The following is a 16,806-nucleotide window of genomic DNA, read 5'->3' on the forward strand; positions in this document are numbered from 1 at the left end:
CTAATCAAAATGCAGCATCTACTGCTCAAGTTTTAGTACAGGATATAGTGACCTGGTCCGTCACATCTCCATTGTCTGCTGGTCTTATGAGTCAGATAGACCACAATTTTATGTCATTATCATATGTTCGTTCATACGATCATATTTAGGTGCAACCTTGAGACTTTAATCCTGCTACTAAACCCCAAAGTATACTTCTTATTCATGTCCTCAATAGCCTCTAATTAAAGGTTTATTATCCCCTATAACTCAGTAAACTCAGCTGCTACTTAATTAATTCTTCTACCTGGAAAGCGTGCAGCTTATTTCTATTTTGCATGAGACATCTTTAGATACATGCTCTGAGAGAAGGACAACATGAAGTGTCAAATCCAAGTTTAGGGACCACATTACAATCTGGCATTGATTAGCAGAATTTAGGAACACTTGTGATCTAAATTAGCATTCATCTTTTGTTAGACATCATAAAACGAATGAAACCAGTGATGCATAATCCATGTCATTGAGTTCAAAGCAGGCATTGATGTACTCCTTGTGCACCATAAATGCTCTTTGCACAGAGTTAAGATGTCGAAGAGGAGGTAGCAGCATTGTTTAGCAGTCCAGAGTCGTATCAAATTGAACTTTAAGAATCTCTATATATGTTTGTAAATGTGGGTTTTGGAGGAACCTTTGATCAGTCATCCACTTCCAATAAAAAAAAAAACATTACATGTACTATGTATGTTAGTTTGACCTCGATACAATCTAGGGTTTGGGAAATTTATTGTACAGTCAGTCATATGGACATGAATTGGTCCAAGATTAGAAAGGAATACTTGAGGGCACGAAGAGGGATTAGAACTAGAAGGTTTGGAGTAAAGTGCTTTGATCATGGAATTGAATATTTCGATATCGGAAGGCGAAAAAGGCTCCGAAATCTTTGAACAGCTCCATTGTCTAGACCTAACCGAGGGTCTTAATCTCTCTGATGTTGATATCAGTGGATTTAGTCAGAAGAAGAAAAAGCCTGTGCAAGCCAAGATCCAATGGCATCAAATTAATGTGTAGTTTTCTGGCATGAAGAACCTTGATTATTGGTGAAATGACATCATTCAAGGAATGAAGCGAAACATTAGTTTTAGATAAAGCTTGTTTTAAAATGACCTCTTAGGAGGTTTACATCAGGCAAACTTGCAGGTTAAGTTACTTTTGAGAGAGGATGAATTGAAGTCATCAGATGTGGGTTGTTTTAGGCATCCTCGCTGTTGCAGTACTATAATAGAGAAGAAGAATTAGGAGCAGTGTGAGACTAAAAGGAGCCTATAAAACAGCCTTGTGCAACTATATATATCTCTCTCTCTCTCTCTCTAACTTTCCTTTATTCTTTTGAGCTTATAGAAATGAGTCAGTGTACGCTTGGTAGGAAGGTGATGAGGTAACTTCTCAGGGTAAGGAGCCTCAAAGCCATGCATTACTTAAACCTGTTTTGACCATATATTCCTTTATATCTCTCTTTATTAAGAAAGCAGGAGAGAAGAGATCCCATTTGCCTTCCATTCCACTTCCTTTTCCCTTGTCTATCTTCCATATGTCCATTTGTGCTTCGTAGATAACAGCACAAGGATGGAAGAAGACGGAGTCTTGTAAGCAGTGGAGCTTCTTCTTCCCACTTTTGGAACAAAACACCATTTCCCAGCTTCAACTATAAGCTGTGAGTGGCAAAGGCCGTGATCATAGGATGTCACTGCAAGAGATAGTCTCTGAGACCAACCCTACAGCCTCGCCCGATCTATCTTTACACATCGGGCCTCCATGCGTCGTCCCTTCTTCGCTCTCCAACGCAGACAGCGTCTCCCGAGTCTCTTCGGAGGCCAACATCCATCAGAGGTTTCGAGGACCGCCACCACAGGTTAACGACGATCGCAATCCTAAGTCTGGACTCGTTCAGCAAGGGTTTTCCTCCTTCCTTTCATCATCATCATCTTCTTCTAATGGCTATTCGAACAATGTATACCTGATGGGTTCCTACTTGCAACCACCCAACGGGAGCCAACCTTCAGTCTCGTCTTACCAGTGGACGCCTCAGCTACCACCACCGACATGGATTGCAGGGTTATACCGCCACCTCCCTTGTGGTGTAGGATCTTTGTCGAGATCAGGGTTTATGCCGAGATATCCGACGAAGCGGAGCACGAGGGCGCCAAGGATGCGGTGGACCAGCAGCCTGCATGCTCGCTTTGTCCATGCCGTCGAGCTCCTCGGCGGCCACGAGAGTATGCCTCCTGATCTTGCACCCACTATTACCACCTTTGTGTAGTGTGATCTTACATTTTTTGTGCTTATGACTGTTTGATCTGTGCATATATGTTGCTTTTGTGGTGGTTTGGCACCAGGAGCTACGCCAAAGTCGATTCTGGAGCTCATGGACGTGAAAGATCTTACTCTCGCCCATGTCAAGAGCCACTTGCAGGTATTCTTTTTGAACTACCTTTCATCTCTCTCTCTCTCTCTCTCTCTCTCTCTCTCTCTCTCGTTGTGCAGAGTAGCCAATTGATGCAGTGAACGAGTAAATGAATGGGTGAACGCGTCGTGAGTTGGTTTCTCCACAGACAGGAAGACTGAGACAAAAATAAGCTATCATTCCACAATAATAAGAAGAAGATATAAACAATTCTCAACGGAAGCATCAACCTCGTTGGTAATCTAATAAACAAAGGAAAACAAAGGACGAGAAGCTCTAATTGTTTCATGCGTATATGGATTTTAGCTGAGTTCACCTGGATCATTTCCATTCTCTCTCTCTCTCTCTCTCTCTCTCTCTCTCTACTGTAGTAGCATCACTTCACTGCCATCTTCCACTAATTTTCCTCGCGCTCTCGGTCTCTCTTTAATGGCCTTGGTGAACCTTTCCTCTTCTTTCTTTTTGTCCTTGCAGATGTACAGAACTATTAAGTCGACTGACAAGCCTGCAGCTTCCTCAGGTAAACTATGTTGTTCACTACATCTCTGTACTGATCTGATGGCTACAAGTAATCTGTTCCATCTTTTCTCAAGGCCAATCTGATGGCTCTGGTGAAGAAGATTTGGTACCTGGTGACGGTCATCTACCGATAATGGATCACAAGGTCTCCGATGCACCAAAGCAAGTCCATCCTTTGGACTCTGACATCGGATGGATCAACTCATCCAGGTAAAGACGTACACAGACAATCCTTCTCTCAGTGCGTACAGGTTTTTTCTTCATCAGCAGAACAGATTTCTTTGTTTCACTGATGCTTTTAAGCTTAATTAGGTTAGAAACATCGGCTCCACCTCCATTCAAATTCTATCATGGCAGCTTTTACTTTTATGTCTCCTTTTATGCTCTGTGATATCTTGCAGGCAGATTTAAAGCAAAAGACTCATGAAAAACACCGAATCCGCTAGCTAGTCGAAAAGTCGATCAGAGCCCATACTTTGTGAATTAGGATATCATGTTCTTTTTACAGTGATGTTTATGATAAAAAGTAGAATAAAAAAGCTGACATCCTCTCACTAAGCGCTACTAAGTTGTTAAAGCATGTCATGTTTTTTTGGCTTCATTCATTTGCTTCTTATGCAGCATTTGATTTGGGTTACGGATGGATTAATTTGTTGATTAGTGGTTTAACAATATTGGGTTAGAAAGTACCTTGTTCCTCCTGACCATATCATGGGACTGACGCTGACACAAGGTCACATAAGCTTCAACACACTGCATGTTAGAGCCAACTCCTGTTCCATTATTCATCATCATGGATACCTAACATAGGTTGTATCTCGATTACATTAATGCTCAAAATCCTTGCTCTTAACTCTTTACACTACTTATCATACTTCATCTGGTGCCTTCTATACCCCTCATTAAGACTGGCTAAAGAAGAAAGAGAGAAAGAAACACAGCAAATAAGATACAACAGTTCTAGGGTTTCGCTATATTGGAATAAGACTACTACAACCTAAAAGGCAACTACAACAAACTTCTCTCCTCACGATAGCAACCTTTTACATATTTTTAGAACTATCTAATAGAAAAGAAACACTTGCACTAGAAAAGAAAGACTCGTAGATCTTTCTTTGATACCTGGATTGAAAGATTTAGAGTCCAAATGCATGGCCAGTTTTCTGTTGAAACCGACCTTGTGAATTCTGTAAAATTGAGATTTGTTCTTTGATCTTGGGTTACTAAATCTATTGTAACTCTTTGTTGGAAACTTCGATTCATATGAGACTTATTCTATCTGAAAGTAAGTTGAAATATCTTTCCAATGATACATTTCTGAGTAAATTGGAGCACGATTGATAGTTTGAATCATTTATTCAATGTGCCTCTTGAATTCTACCAGATATCGAGCTTTGGTCGATTTCGCATATTCTGGTTTCGTACCTTTGGAAATTGATATCCTTTAGCTATCTTATTCAATTGAGCTTTATATTACTGCTTTGAATTCTTGTATGCTCTCGTCCTTAAAATTATTTGCATTCTTGAAAACTATTGTGTAATGTTTATGCTATATCGTATTGACTCATATAGGCACATGTATATCTCATTGTTCCGCATTTGCTTTCGATATATGCCTATTCCAGTTTCATTCCTTTGAACATTGAATTCATCTAACCTTCTTATTTGAATTGAGTTATATGTGATTGCTTGGAATCCTTGAATGCTCTTGCTTTCATTTCCTTTTAAATCTGAATACAATTGTGAAAGATTATTGCTTACTTCGCATTGACTCGTAAAGGCACATGTACGTTTTGTTGTTCCGCGTGTGCTTCCGATATGTGGTAGATTTGCTGGCATTCTTCTTCATACGTAGTTGCATAACATGCCTTGCAACTTCATGTAACAATATTGTATCATTTTCCTTGATATTCATCTTAAAAATCCTAAAATCTCATTCAATGAAACTCATTCGACCGACTTCTATTAAATTTCAGCAGACAAGAATGGATGCAAATCAACTCAAATGGCATCAACTCTGCTGTGCTTCGATCGACTTCTCTCTCATCACAAATTGAGGTACTTGTAACATTTCATTCTTAATCGATTCCATTCAAATGCATGTCTCTAACTCTATATATATTGTACTTCTCATTAAAATTTGTATCCGATTCATGTACATCAAATTTAGAAGATGTGGGGATGACATTGTCGTATTCTTACCTTGAACAGGATGGTTATTGTAGATCAAGTAGCACAGATGATTCTTGTCAAGAACACCAAATCCCTAGCTTGGAGTTCACCTTGGGGAGATCAGATTGGCATTCAAAGTAGCATGCATGAGTTGCATGCTTAAAGCCCCTGCAACAGCTGTTTAAATTCTTTGAGACATCTGATTCAACAGGGATGAGACAAAAGAGGTGCATATGAACAATGAGAAGCTGATCGAGCTACTTGCTTATATATTGAGCATTTGTTTTGGTTCTTTCTTTTCTACCTTGTTTGTACACGTTGTAATATTTTGTTAATTCGTGTAGGTATATTATTATTCTTCTTCCTGTACCTATAGATGGATTATGCAACCAAGATGGAATTAGATGTGATGTAAGAAATTAAATAAAGTGTGAACATTATGGAGAATGGCTATGGTCCATGTCTCTTATTTTCTTACATTTTTCTTTTCGATTTCATAGTTTTTCCCCCTACAATATTTCAGTACTTCCTCTTTATAATATTTTCCTTTTGTTGTGATATTTTTATTCGTAGGTTTCAGGAAACGACGTAGATAAGAGATGAAACTATTGGATAGCTCATTTAAGTGTAGCAAAATGTAGAACTCAATTGTATGTGTATCCTAAACACTTTTGGGGCTTCTTTGTTAACCACGTCCCCTATATAAGTTGATTAATCAACAGCACAGTATTTGATACTATGTGGTGGAGTTCAAGAAAAAAAATTAAATGAATTTTTTAACACTAATAGTGCGAGAAATAGAAGATATTTCACCACTTTTTTTTTTTTTTTTTTTAAAGCTTTTGTTAGATTACCCTCCTAGAATGTTAGATCTCCTAAAAAATCACTTTGGATAAATTTAAATAAAAAACAAATAAAAAAAATTTGAAAAGTAATTATCACTAGTAAATTATATAACCTTTTGTATTCAACTAAGAATATTATATAAAAAGTTAATTGACATAATAATATTCAGGGAGTACCATGAAGAATTGGGATATTAAGATTTGTTAATATTCATTGTCAAATGATATCGAAAGAATTGTTTTTTACTCTCTCTCTCTCTCTCTCTCTTGTTACTAATGATGAGAGGCCCATAAAGTCTTGGCACAAGACATAATAAATATAATACAAAAGTGCCTTGACTAGAAAAAAGAAAGAAAAAAAAAAACAAAGGGAAGAAAGAAAGCATACAAACATATAACTAATGTAATATTTGTAGTCTCTATAAATTACAAATATAAAAACATAAAGATTCGAGCAGGAGGATTCATTAAGAATGATTCACTTTGGTAAGTACCATACAAATTTAGTCTTTTGGTGGATCAAAATGACATTTTTCATATTAGAAATGACTAGGTTTTATAATGTGATGTTAAATATGCTTATCATCGTTTCTTATTTCATTAAAAAGTGATCTCCGTCGCCTCTTCTCTAACCTGCTCCCATTCTAAATGACAAACACGCACCGCCCGCGCGTTCGGCCTCCTTGCTGAATAGTTTAAGGAACACCACGTCGACGAGGCAGCTGACCAGGCACGTTAAACAGCTACCTACCCCGTCATTCACACGGCGTTCTTACCTTACTTCTGGCGTGTCGTTTCTGTGGGTCCCCCACGTAACAGTTCCACGTCACGGGATTATCTGCTGGTGGCCGCCAAGCATCCTATTCTTACCCTTCGGGAGTTACGCGAACCAACTTCCGCGGCTTGGTCGGCTGATGTGTTGTGTGGGACCCAGTAGAGCACCTGCTTCTGGCAACAACGTATCCTTCTCTTACCCTTCGTGAGTTACCTAAACGGGATTTGTCGTTTTCTGTGGGACCCATTATATCATCGAGGAGTCCGAAAACCGAAGTGCGCCACCCCCGTTTTACCTTGTCTGTGATTCGTGCTCCACGCGGGACCCACTTGTACCAGCTCCACGTCTCGCGATCACCCGGCGTTTTCATCGCCAAATATGCTTTTCTTACCCTTCGCGGCTCCCCTCCACACGACTTTCCCAGCCCGTGGTTTGGTACCGTCCTTGGGTTGGTAAACCCCCATCCCTCCACCATCGCATGATAACTCTACGGGTCGACCGGTAACCTTTATGATTGGATAACATTCTCGTTGCCTACTACGGGTACGGGTCGGTCCTTCCCCCCTGCCTTCGTCCACCGCTCTCGTGTCTCCCGCCTGCACGCCACTTCCACCTCCTATAAAACCTGGCCGACCCCGTCGACCAGCCCCACATTCTCCACCGAATCAGTACTTCCTTCCATTGCCCTTGTCTCTCTTCTCTCGATTTGTCAGAGCCATGGCCGGCGTCGCGCTCGAGACCACGGCTCTGTCCCTCGTCCTCCTTGCCGTAGCGACGGTGATGCCAGCCCTCCTCCCTTGCTCCGCGGAGCTGCCGCGGTTTGAGCGCCCGGCCAAGGCCGACGGGTCCCTCAGCCTCTTGGTTGTCGGAGACTGGGGAAGGAAAGGGCAATTCAATCAATCGCAAGTCGCGGCTCAGGCAAACCTCGTCTTCTCAGCTTTTTTTTTTGTTCGTCTCCAATATCTTAAAAAATGCCATTCTCTTCATAGTTCGATCGCCCCTTTCACAAAACAAACCAAAAGATCCCTTTTCGCCCCCTACCTTCCCTCAAAGAATCTACTTTTCAGAGTAGTTTATTTCTATTTTGCCTTCCAAGTGAAGAAAGATGAGATGGAAAGGTCTCATTATGTCGAACAAGGTAATGGCAATTGGGGAGGATCGAAATTTTAGCTGGTGGAAGTCCATTTTGTTGATTGTTCATGGAATGTGCCCTTCTAGTTCAGTAATGGATCATTTCAAGCTTAACTTGTTCGCATGGTAAAAGATGTTGCAGGTTATAATTCATTTGTTTACAAGGCCATTTTATGTGTATGTATATGTACGTAGATGGGAAAGATCGGAGAGGAGATGGATATAGATTTGGTCATATCCACCGGAGATAATTTCTATGATAATGGCCTCAAAGATGTCCGAGATAAGGCATTTGAGGAGTCATTCACCAACGTATACACTGCAAAGAGCCTGCAAAAGCAATGGTACAGCGGTAAGCCAATCAGATGGATAACAATGTGTTCATTCTGCTTTACCTATTTGATCAATCTTTTCTGGTGTGTGTTTCTAGTTTTGGGCAATCATGACTACAGAGGTGATGTGTTAGCAGAGTTGAGCCCTCTTCTCCAAAAGATCGATAGCCGATGGCTTTGCTTGAGATCCTTCATCCTTAATGCAGGTGAAATTTGTTCGGCCTCACGACTATTTGATCCTAGTATCTTTCTCATGGTTGTTTCTGTGTGGCCAGAAATTGTGGACTTCTTCTTTGTGGACACCACTCCCTTTGTGGAATCTTATTGGACCAACCCAGAGAATGATCACTATGACTGGAGAGATGTGGCACCTCGTGAAACATACATCTCAGATCTCTTAAAGGTGTATTTGCATGCATCTTCAAGCATCCTATTTAGTCAAATATATGAGGAAGTTTAATGGCGAAGAACACAAGACTAAACAATCTTATTGTCATTAGGATTTGGATGCTGCACTGGAAGCATCTACGGCACCATGGAAGATTGTTGTTGGACACCATACGATGAGAAGTGCCAGTCATCATGGAGACACAGCTGAGCTTCTCAGTTTGCTTCTGCCGATTCTTAAGGTAATCCAATTCCTAGACCTTGTGCAAAGGACAACTTCTTGGTTATCCAGATCTTGATCCTGATAAAGCCACAGGCAAATGGTGTTGATCTATACATCAATGGACATGATCATTGCCTGCAGCACATCAGCAGCAATGACAGGTGAAGTATCTGCTGGATTTTCGATACGGATTGTTTTTGGAGATTCCATCAATCTGAAAATAATTCTTCATTGGCAGTAAAATCCAGTATCTGACAAGCGGCGGCGGTTCGATGGCATGGAGAGGAGTCTTCACTCCAACCTCCGACAAGCTTCGATTCTTCTACGATGGTCAAGGTTTCATGTCGCTGCAGCTAACAAGGACAGCTGCTGACATTGTGTTCTACGATGTGTTTGGCCATGTTCTTCATGAATGGAGTGCGAGCAAACACCTCCACCCTGCAGTGTAGGACATGACAAGATTTGCGTGGGTCACTCGTGGATATGTTGCCATTGAAGAAGTTAGGATTGGGATGCCTCTGCCCTTGGAATTGGGTACCTTAAGCGTCTGCTAGTTAAGATGATACTGTGGCACTGTACAAGAGAGAATTCAAGGATCATTCATACAGTTATACTGAAAGTTACATGATAATGAAAATTATATTGCCTATGATTGATCTTCTGTGACTGTTTCCACTACATTTGCCTTCAATTTTGGTGTCCAATCTTTCCTTTCCTTTTCCTGAACAGAAGATGCTAGTTATGCTTCTTGACTCTGAGGCACAATGTGAGTCTTACATAGGGACAATAAGAGAAGAGATTTCACTTGTAAGGTTGGTTTTTTCTCAGTCTCTTGCACATCTAAGAGACCATGAAGATGAAGACAAAAATGAGTCGATAGCACATTGGATTTAAAGTCAAGCAGAGCAGCCAAATAAAAGGGCACATACATGAAAGAAAGCTTATGCAAGTATATGACAGCCGATGTAGGCTGATGAAATTGTGAAAGAAAATGCCCTGAGATGATACTTGTATTCGTCTCAATTGAAAAGACTAGCTAAGTTTGTAATGCCAAAGATAGATTTGCTTGCAGTTGTATTTGGTACCAATCAACCAGATGGATCAGTAATCCAAACATGCAAGCCGAATCCTATCTCCATCAGTGACTTCCTATAATGTGTTACGATCGGAGCGGCACTAAGAGAGAGAGGGTCTTCATCAGTGACTTCCTATAATGTGTTACGATCGGAGCGGCACTAAGAGAGAGGGGATGAATTAGTGCAGTGGATTAAAACTCGTAAGTTTGAAAACGATTTCGTAAATGCGTAGAGATTTTGATTCGACAATGAATGACTCGGTGAAAGTAGCTCGAGTAAAGTGAGAAGATAAAAACCGAAAGCTTGCTGTTATATAAATAACGGTTTAAGGAAGGTAAACACTCACACATTCAAGGAACACACCAATTTAAAGTGGTTCGGCCAAAATAACCTACATCCACTTACGAAGCCTTCTTTGATGAGGCTCCCAACTTTCACTAGCAAATCACTTTGAAGGGGAAGGACAAATACTTCTCTTACAATCTTTTACAAGTGGTTCACACTCTTACAGATTTTCAAAGAGAAAGAGGGAGGTGAACACTTAAGCTATTGACAACAAGACTTGCTAAAGACTTTGCTAAGGCTTTATCTCAATCTCTAACTTCTCAAAGGTTGTATTCTCTGCTGAGAATTGAGGGGTATTTATAAACCCTAAGAGGATTCAAATTTGGGTTCCAAATTTTGAATTCTCTTGGGTTCCCGATGCTGGCGGTGCCACTGCTTGTTAGTGGCGGTGCCACCGCCTGTTAGTTTCTGACAGATAGTGTATTGGTGGTGCCACCGCCTAGTCTAGCGGTGCCACCGCTGGACCTCTTGGATCCTGGGCGGTGCCATCGGCCAGCCTAACGGTACCACCGCCCGACCCTATGGGTCACTAGATGGGCTTCAAATCTGGCCCAAACTAGGTAATATCGGGCTCAGTTGGCCCCTAACCAGGATATAGGATTATCCCTTAATCCTAACCATAATTATATGCAAACTACGTGACTGAAAATATAATCCTAAGCAAGTTTTTAACCGGCAAACGTCGAGTCTCCTTTCGGCGATCTTCCGACGGACTTCCGATACACCCTTAGATTTCTTCCGGTGGACTCCCAACGGGCTCCCGATCTTGTGGCGAGTTCAGCGAGTAGCCAAGCCTTCTCGGTGATCTCTGCGAACCTCCAACGATCTCTTCGGCGGACTTCCGAAAACTCCAATAAGTCCCCGATTTCTTCTCGGTTGGTTTCGGCAGCATCTCTGACGAATCTTCGGACTCTCGAACACCCATCGAACTTGACTCCGGTAGACTTGCTTTATGTCTTCAAGCTATCGTAGTTAATCCTGCACATGTAAAATAAAAGTTCGATCTAGATAATTACTCCTAAGCAATTAATTAAGTTGTCCGGCATGTCATTGGTCCCTCGACGCTTTGTCCGATTATTCGGCGCATCATCCTCTCTTGCGGCCTATTGCCCAATTGGCTAGTTGACTCTGCAACTCCGATATCCTTGGCACAATACCCACTCTTCTTGGCCTGATGCTCGAATCCACGGCCCGAAGCCTTCTATCGATACGTCGACCGATCCACCGGCCCGACGTCCAATCTTCTGACATGTTCCTCTGGCACAACATGATTTTCCTGCTTTAATTGTCTCATCCTGATCGAAGCATCCTGCGTCACTCAAAACGCAGATTAAATCATAAACACATAGCAAGTGGTTTCATCATCAAAATACGAGATTCAACAATCTCTCCTTTTTTAATGATGACAACCACTTGATGACGGAGTTAACCTTAATTCCCGAAGTTTAAACAAACTCCCCCTATCAATATGCCATATTGATAGAATCTTGAATTCAAGCCGAATTCAAGTTATTGTAAATATTCATCATGAATATTTACAATACGTCATCATGCATAACATGATCATACTTCTCCCCCTTTGTCATGAATAAAAAAGAGAAGTGTCACTTTCTATGTGTTTGAGATATAAAGTTCAATACATTGCATGAAAAAATATAGTGTTAAATTTTATCATCATGCAATCGAGCAATTAAAGATGTGCAAGTTTAGCATGTTTGCTTTTCTTGAGATAGCAACTGTTTACTTCTCTTTAGACTACCAGCTAGCAATTTTTATGATATGTAAGTTTTGCTACATGCAAGCTAGCAAAAAAAAAAAAAATCAAAAGCAAATGCAAGATAGCTTTCTTGTGTAAGCTCATGATTATTGCTTCCTATTGCAATGTGCAAGTTGTAAGTTTTTGAAATATCCAAGTTCAACACATTGTATAATTAATATAATCTCTTAGTTTTATCATCATGCAATTGTGCTATTATCATCGATATGCAAGGTAGTATGATAGCAATTACTACAACATACAAGCTAGCAAATTTTACAACACTTTTAGAACATGCAAGCTAGCAGTTTTGAGATGTTCAAGAAAGCATCCCTTGCTTCTTGAAATACACAAGTTTGCTAGATGTGCAAGTTAGCATGTTTTGATTCTTGAGATAGGTAAGATTGCACATTTGGTATGCAAATTTATAGTATGCAAGTTATCAACTTTTACACATAAAAAGTTAGCAAAAAGATGTGCAAGATGAATTATTTTGCCTCTTTTCAAAATATGTAACTCGGCACATATTGCTTCTTTGAGATTTGCAAGATAACACTTTTGCTTGAAACTACAAGATAGTATTTCTTGCTTTTGAGTTGAGCAAACTAATAAGTTTTGTTCCTTTTTGCGATATGTACATTTGTAATTTTTGCTTCTCTTGTCTTGTGCAAGCTAGCTATCTCCTCCTTTGTCATTGTCAAAAAGAAGGAAAGACCCTTTACATCAATTTCTAAATCATGATAAAGGTAAGTATCAATCTTATTTGTTCATCATTATATTTTCAAATTAAAATATGCACAACTTCAAAACTTTACATTTGTATCCTTACTTCATGCATTATACAAATAAATTAATCACTATGGGCATATCATATATGATACATCATTTTGGTAATAAATCATAGCATTTATCAATATTTTAATCATGATACAAAGCATTCATCATTTAGAGCATTCATGATGCACATTATATGCATATATCATCATAATAAAAAGTAATTGCATGCATAATTTTAAATCATAAATATTTTAAATCATGATGATATTAATTTATCAAATTGCATCCTACCATGCATGATCAAAACTTCTCCCCATTTGTATTTCATGCATAATTTCATTTCATCACATTAGGAGTATCAAGAGAAATTAATTGGGTGATGAGATAAATATTTCATGAATACATGGAATTGTATAAAAAATCATATCATAAGTGTTTCATGCATTCATATATCACATGAAGGAATATAAACAAAAATTGGTGATGAAACATTACTTCATGAATGCAATAAAATTTATATAGCATATCATGGTTTATTAGAACTAGTCTTCTTTTTGGTGAATAGAAAAAATAGTAGGAGAGCAAGATCTCAATTCATGCATATCAAATATTCAATCATCAAAATCATGATTCATCTAGAAAATGCTCATCTTTAAATATTCAAAGAGAGATCTTAGGAGATCAAATAATAAGATATTTTCAAATAAAATTTTAAGTTAAGAATTAAGAAAAAAAGATATTCTCTTTAGTAAATCACAAAAGAAAACGTAGGAGAAAAAAATTTCAATTTATATATAAGAACTCTTATGATTCATATTGAAAATTTTCTCAAAATGTAAGAGAATAAAGAGTAAGAAATCTTGATTCATAAAGGATTTCATGTTATAAATTTCAAGAGATCATATCATAATTTCGATAAAAAATTATTCAAATTTAAATAATCAAAATCATTATCAAAATCCAAGATATTCACAAAGATGATACAAATGGATTCATCAAAATCAATAAGATAGAGCAAAATATTTTTCAAGAAGAATGTTTTCCTCTTTTTGGTTGTTTCAAAACATATGATTTTGTTTCATTTATGCCAAATAAAAACATGTATCATGTTTAAAACCGAAAGTGTAAGATTTATTATAACAAAGATCAATAAGACACTTTCATTATGGTAAAAATCAATAATCCGTAAATCGCAAGATTCATCATGCATAATTTCAAAATTTATTAAGCATGATCATTATGCATGATACTAAAACATGGTTTCAAAATGTTTAATATTTTCATTACACAATTTCATCATTATGCATTATCATATTTTCAAATTCGAACATGCACAATTTCAAAACTATATCTTTCATTTTTCGATACAAATAACTCAATCATCATTATGAGCATATTATATATGATATTCAAGCATTCATGATACGTCATTTTGGCAACATAATCATAGCTTTTCAAATGATGGTATCTAAATGTCAAAGTTCATTACATCCTATCATGCATGATCATTAACTTCTCATTTGTATTTCATATATTATTCAAAATATCAAGAGAATTTTGGTGATGAAATATACATTTCATGAATGCAAGAAATTTTACATAATAAAATTCAAGTCATAAATTAGCAAGATGTCGAGTAACATAGGTTAATTTGAATAATCATTTTTAGTGAATACCAAGAAGAATCACATCATGAAAGAATTTTGATTCATGGAAAAATTTCATGTATCGAGAAATCAAGATGATAATTTATAAAAAAATTTTACAAGTTATATTGAAGAGAAAAATAATCATTCATTTTCAACTCATTCAATTTGTCAAATCAATTTCATGATTTTGATATAACTCATTTCAAATTCAAATCATCAAATCAAAATCATTTTCAAGAGATTCATATAAATCAATAAGATAGAGAAAAATAATTTTCAAGAACAATGCTTTTCTCTTTCTAGTTATTTAAATTCATGTCATTTATTTCATTTATGCTAGATAAATATGTGCATCAATATTTAGGATCGAAAAATGAATTTTATCATAAAAACCATCAATATCAATAAACCACAAAAATTATTATGTATAACTTTACAATCTCATGCATAAAATCATCAAATCATAGTATCAAAATTTCAATATTTTCATTCCATCATTTTGTATTGGTTTCATTGAACATAATTTTGAATGATTCTTACATATACTAAAACTTCTTTAGTTTTAATTTATGTGATTGACTTTATATTAGCATTCTCAAATTTTGTTCTTAAGTCAAAACCATACATCATGTTTGACAACCAAAGACAAAGTTCAAAAAAAAGATCATCAAGTCTTCTATTCAAAAGCCATGCATCATTATTAAGCATGATATTAAACTTCTCAATATTTTCATTAAGACATCAAGCATGGTTTCAATTAAAATCGTAAATCATCAAAATACACATTCTTACTTCTCAAACACATACATAATATTTATATTTAAAATTTTATTATATTTTTATTTTTAAATATTAAATTATTAAACATATAATTTTTAAGAAAATTAATCCTAAACTAAATTAAAAATAACTCATTAAAGTATTATGTAATTTCAAAATAAATTAGGGGGATTTCGATTACCTCTTCGTTGAAAGCGGTTAAGGCGTAGTTTGCCACCTCGCCTTTCTAGATTTTCTCCTCATCTTCGGAGGAGCTCGATTCATCCCAATTTGTGTTCTTCTTCTTGTGTTCAAAGCAAGTAGTTCCGTTCTTTTTGCTTTTTAATTTTTGTTTCATTTGTAGTTTAAGTTCACCATCACTTGAGCTTATGCTCGAGTGGTCTTCATGTGTTCTATGTCCCAAATCCTTCATGTCCTTTGGAAGGTTGTTCTCGAGTTCTCTTTTTGTCATATTATTCATTTCATAAGTCATTAAAGACCCAATTAGTTCTTCGAGAGGAAATGTCTTAAGGTCCTTGGCCTCTTGAATGATCGTAACTTTTGGATCCCAACTTTTTGGAAGGGATCTTAAGATTTTAGTTACTAGTTCAAAGTTAGAAAAACTTTTACTAAGAGTTTTGAGTCCATTGATGACATCCGTGAAATGGGTGTACATGTCTTCGATGGACTCACTATTCGGAAAAGTTCGTAAGAGTGCACAAGAATGTTAATTTTGGACTCTTTCACTCGGCTAGTGCCTTCATGAGTGACCTTAAGAGTTCTCCAAATATCAAAAGCCGAATCACAAATCGAAACGCGATTAAATTCATTTTTGTTAAGTGCACAATATAAGGTATTCATAGCCTTTGCGTTTAAAGAAGAAACTTTCTTCTCCAATTCATCGCATTCACTCATTGGAAGAGAAGATTTTTGAAATCCATTTTTGACAATATTCCAAAGCTCGAGATTCAATGAAAGTAAGAAAACTCTCATTCGAGTTTTCCAATAAGTGTAGTCCATCCCATTGAAAAAGGAAGGACGAATGAGAGAGTGACCCTCTTGAAAGCCATAAAGAATCATTTCTATTTGGGTGTTAAACCAAAGTAGAAAATCGTGGCTCTAATACAAATTGTTAGGATTGGAGCGGCACTAAGAGGGGGGGGTGTGAATTAGTGCAGCGGATTAAAACTCGTAAGTTTGAAAACGATTTTATAAATACGTAGAGATTTCGATTCGACAATGAATGACTTGGTGAAAGTAGCTCGAATAAAGTGAGAAGATAAAAACCGAAAGCTTGCTGCTATAGTAATAATGGTTTAAGAAAGGTAAACACTCACACATTCAAGGAACACACCAATATGAAAACAAGACTTGCTAAAGACTTTACTAAGGCTTTATCTTAATCTCTAACTTCTTAAAGGTTGTATTCTCTGTTGAGAATTGAGGGGTATTTATAGACCATAAGAGGATTTAAATTTGGGCTCCAAATTTTGAATTCTCTTGAGTTCCCGATGCTGGCGGTGCCACCGCCTGTTAGTTTCTAATAGACAGTGTACTGGCGGTGCCACCGCCCAGTCCGACGGTGCCACCGCCCAGTCCGACGGTGCCACCGCTAGA

General features: G+C 37.6%; 2 protein-coding genes across 4 annotated transcripts; both read left to right on the forward strand.

Moving 5' to 3' along the window:
• The first annotated feature begins 1,555 nt into the window (after positions 1 to 1,555).
• On the forward strand, positions 1,556 to 5,581 carry LOC103974058 (probable transcription factor RL9). Of its 3 annotated transcripts, XM_009388803.3 has the most exons (7): positions 1,556 to 1,891; positions 2,043 to 2,255; positions 2,376 to 2,452; positions 2,918 to 2,963; positions 3,037 to 3,172; positions 4,939 to 5,020; positions 5,174 to 5,581. In XM_009388803.3, the coding sequence occupies exons 1-7, from the start codon at positions 1,795 to 1,797 to the stop codon at positions 5,273 to 5,275; spliced, it is 753 nt and encodes a 250-aa protein (XP_009387078.1). In that variant the 5' UTR covers positions 1,556 to 1,794; the 3' UTR covers positions 5,276 to 5,581. The 3 variants fall into 3 exon arrangements, with proteins under 3 accessions (XP_009387078.1, XP_009387077.1, XP_018677228.1); XM_009388802.3 differs by having other exon boundaries at positions 1,556 to 2,255; XM_018821683.2 differs by having other exon boundaries at positions 1,586 to 2,255; positions 4,942 to 5,020; positions 5,174 to 5,412.
• Positions 5,582 to 7,327: 1,746 nt separating this feature from the next.
• On the forward strand, positions 7,328 to 9,476 carry LOC103974059 (purple acid phosphatase 17). The gene is made up of 7 exons (XM_009388804.3): positions 7,328 to 7,672; positions 8,081 to 8,237; positions 8,316 to 8,423; positions 8,493 to 8,620; positions 8,718 to 8,846; positions 8,921 to 8,988; positions 9,066 to 9,476. The coding sequence occupies exons 1-7, from the start codon at positions 7,472 to 7,474 to the stop codon at positions 9,274 to 9,276; spliced, it is 1,002 nt and encodes a 333-aa protein (XP_009387079.2). The 5' UTR covers positions 7,328 to 7,471; the 3' UTR covers positions 9,277 to 9,476.
• Positions 9,477 to 16,806: the final 7,330 nt, after the last annotated feature.

The sequence above is a fragment of the Musa acuminata genome, chromosome BXJ3-11 (assembly GCF_036884655.1).
Source record: "Musa acuminata AAA Group cultivar baxijiao chromosome BXJ3-11, Cavendish_Baxijiao_AAA, whole genome shotgun sequence".
Taxonomy (NCBI): Eukaryota; Viridiplantae; Streptophyta; class Magnoliopsida; order Zingiberales; family Musaceae; genus Musa; species Musa acuminata.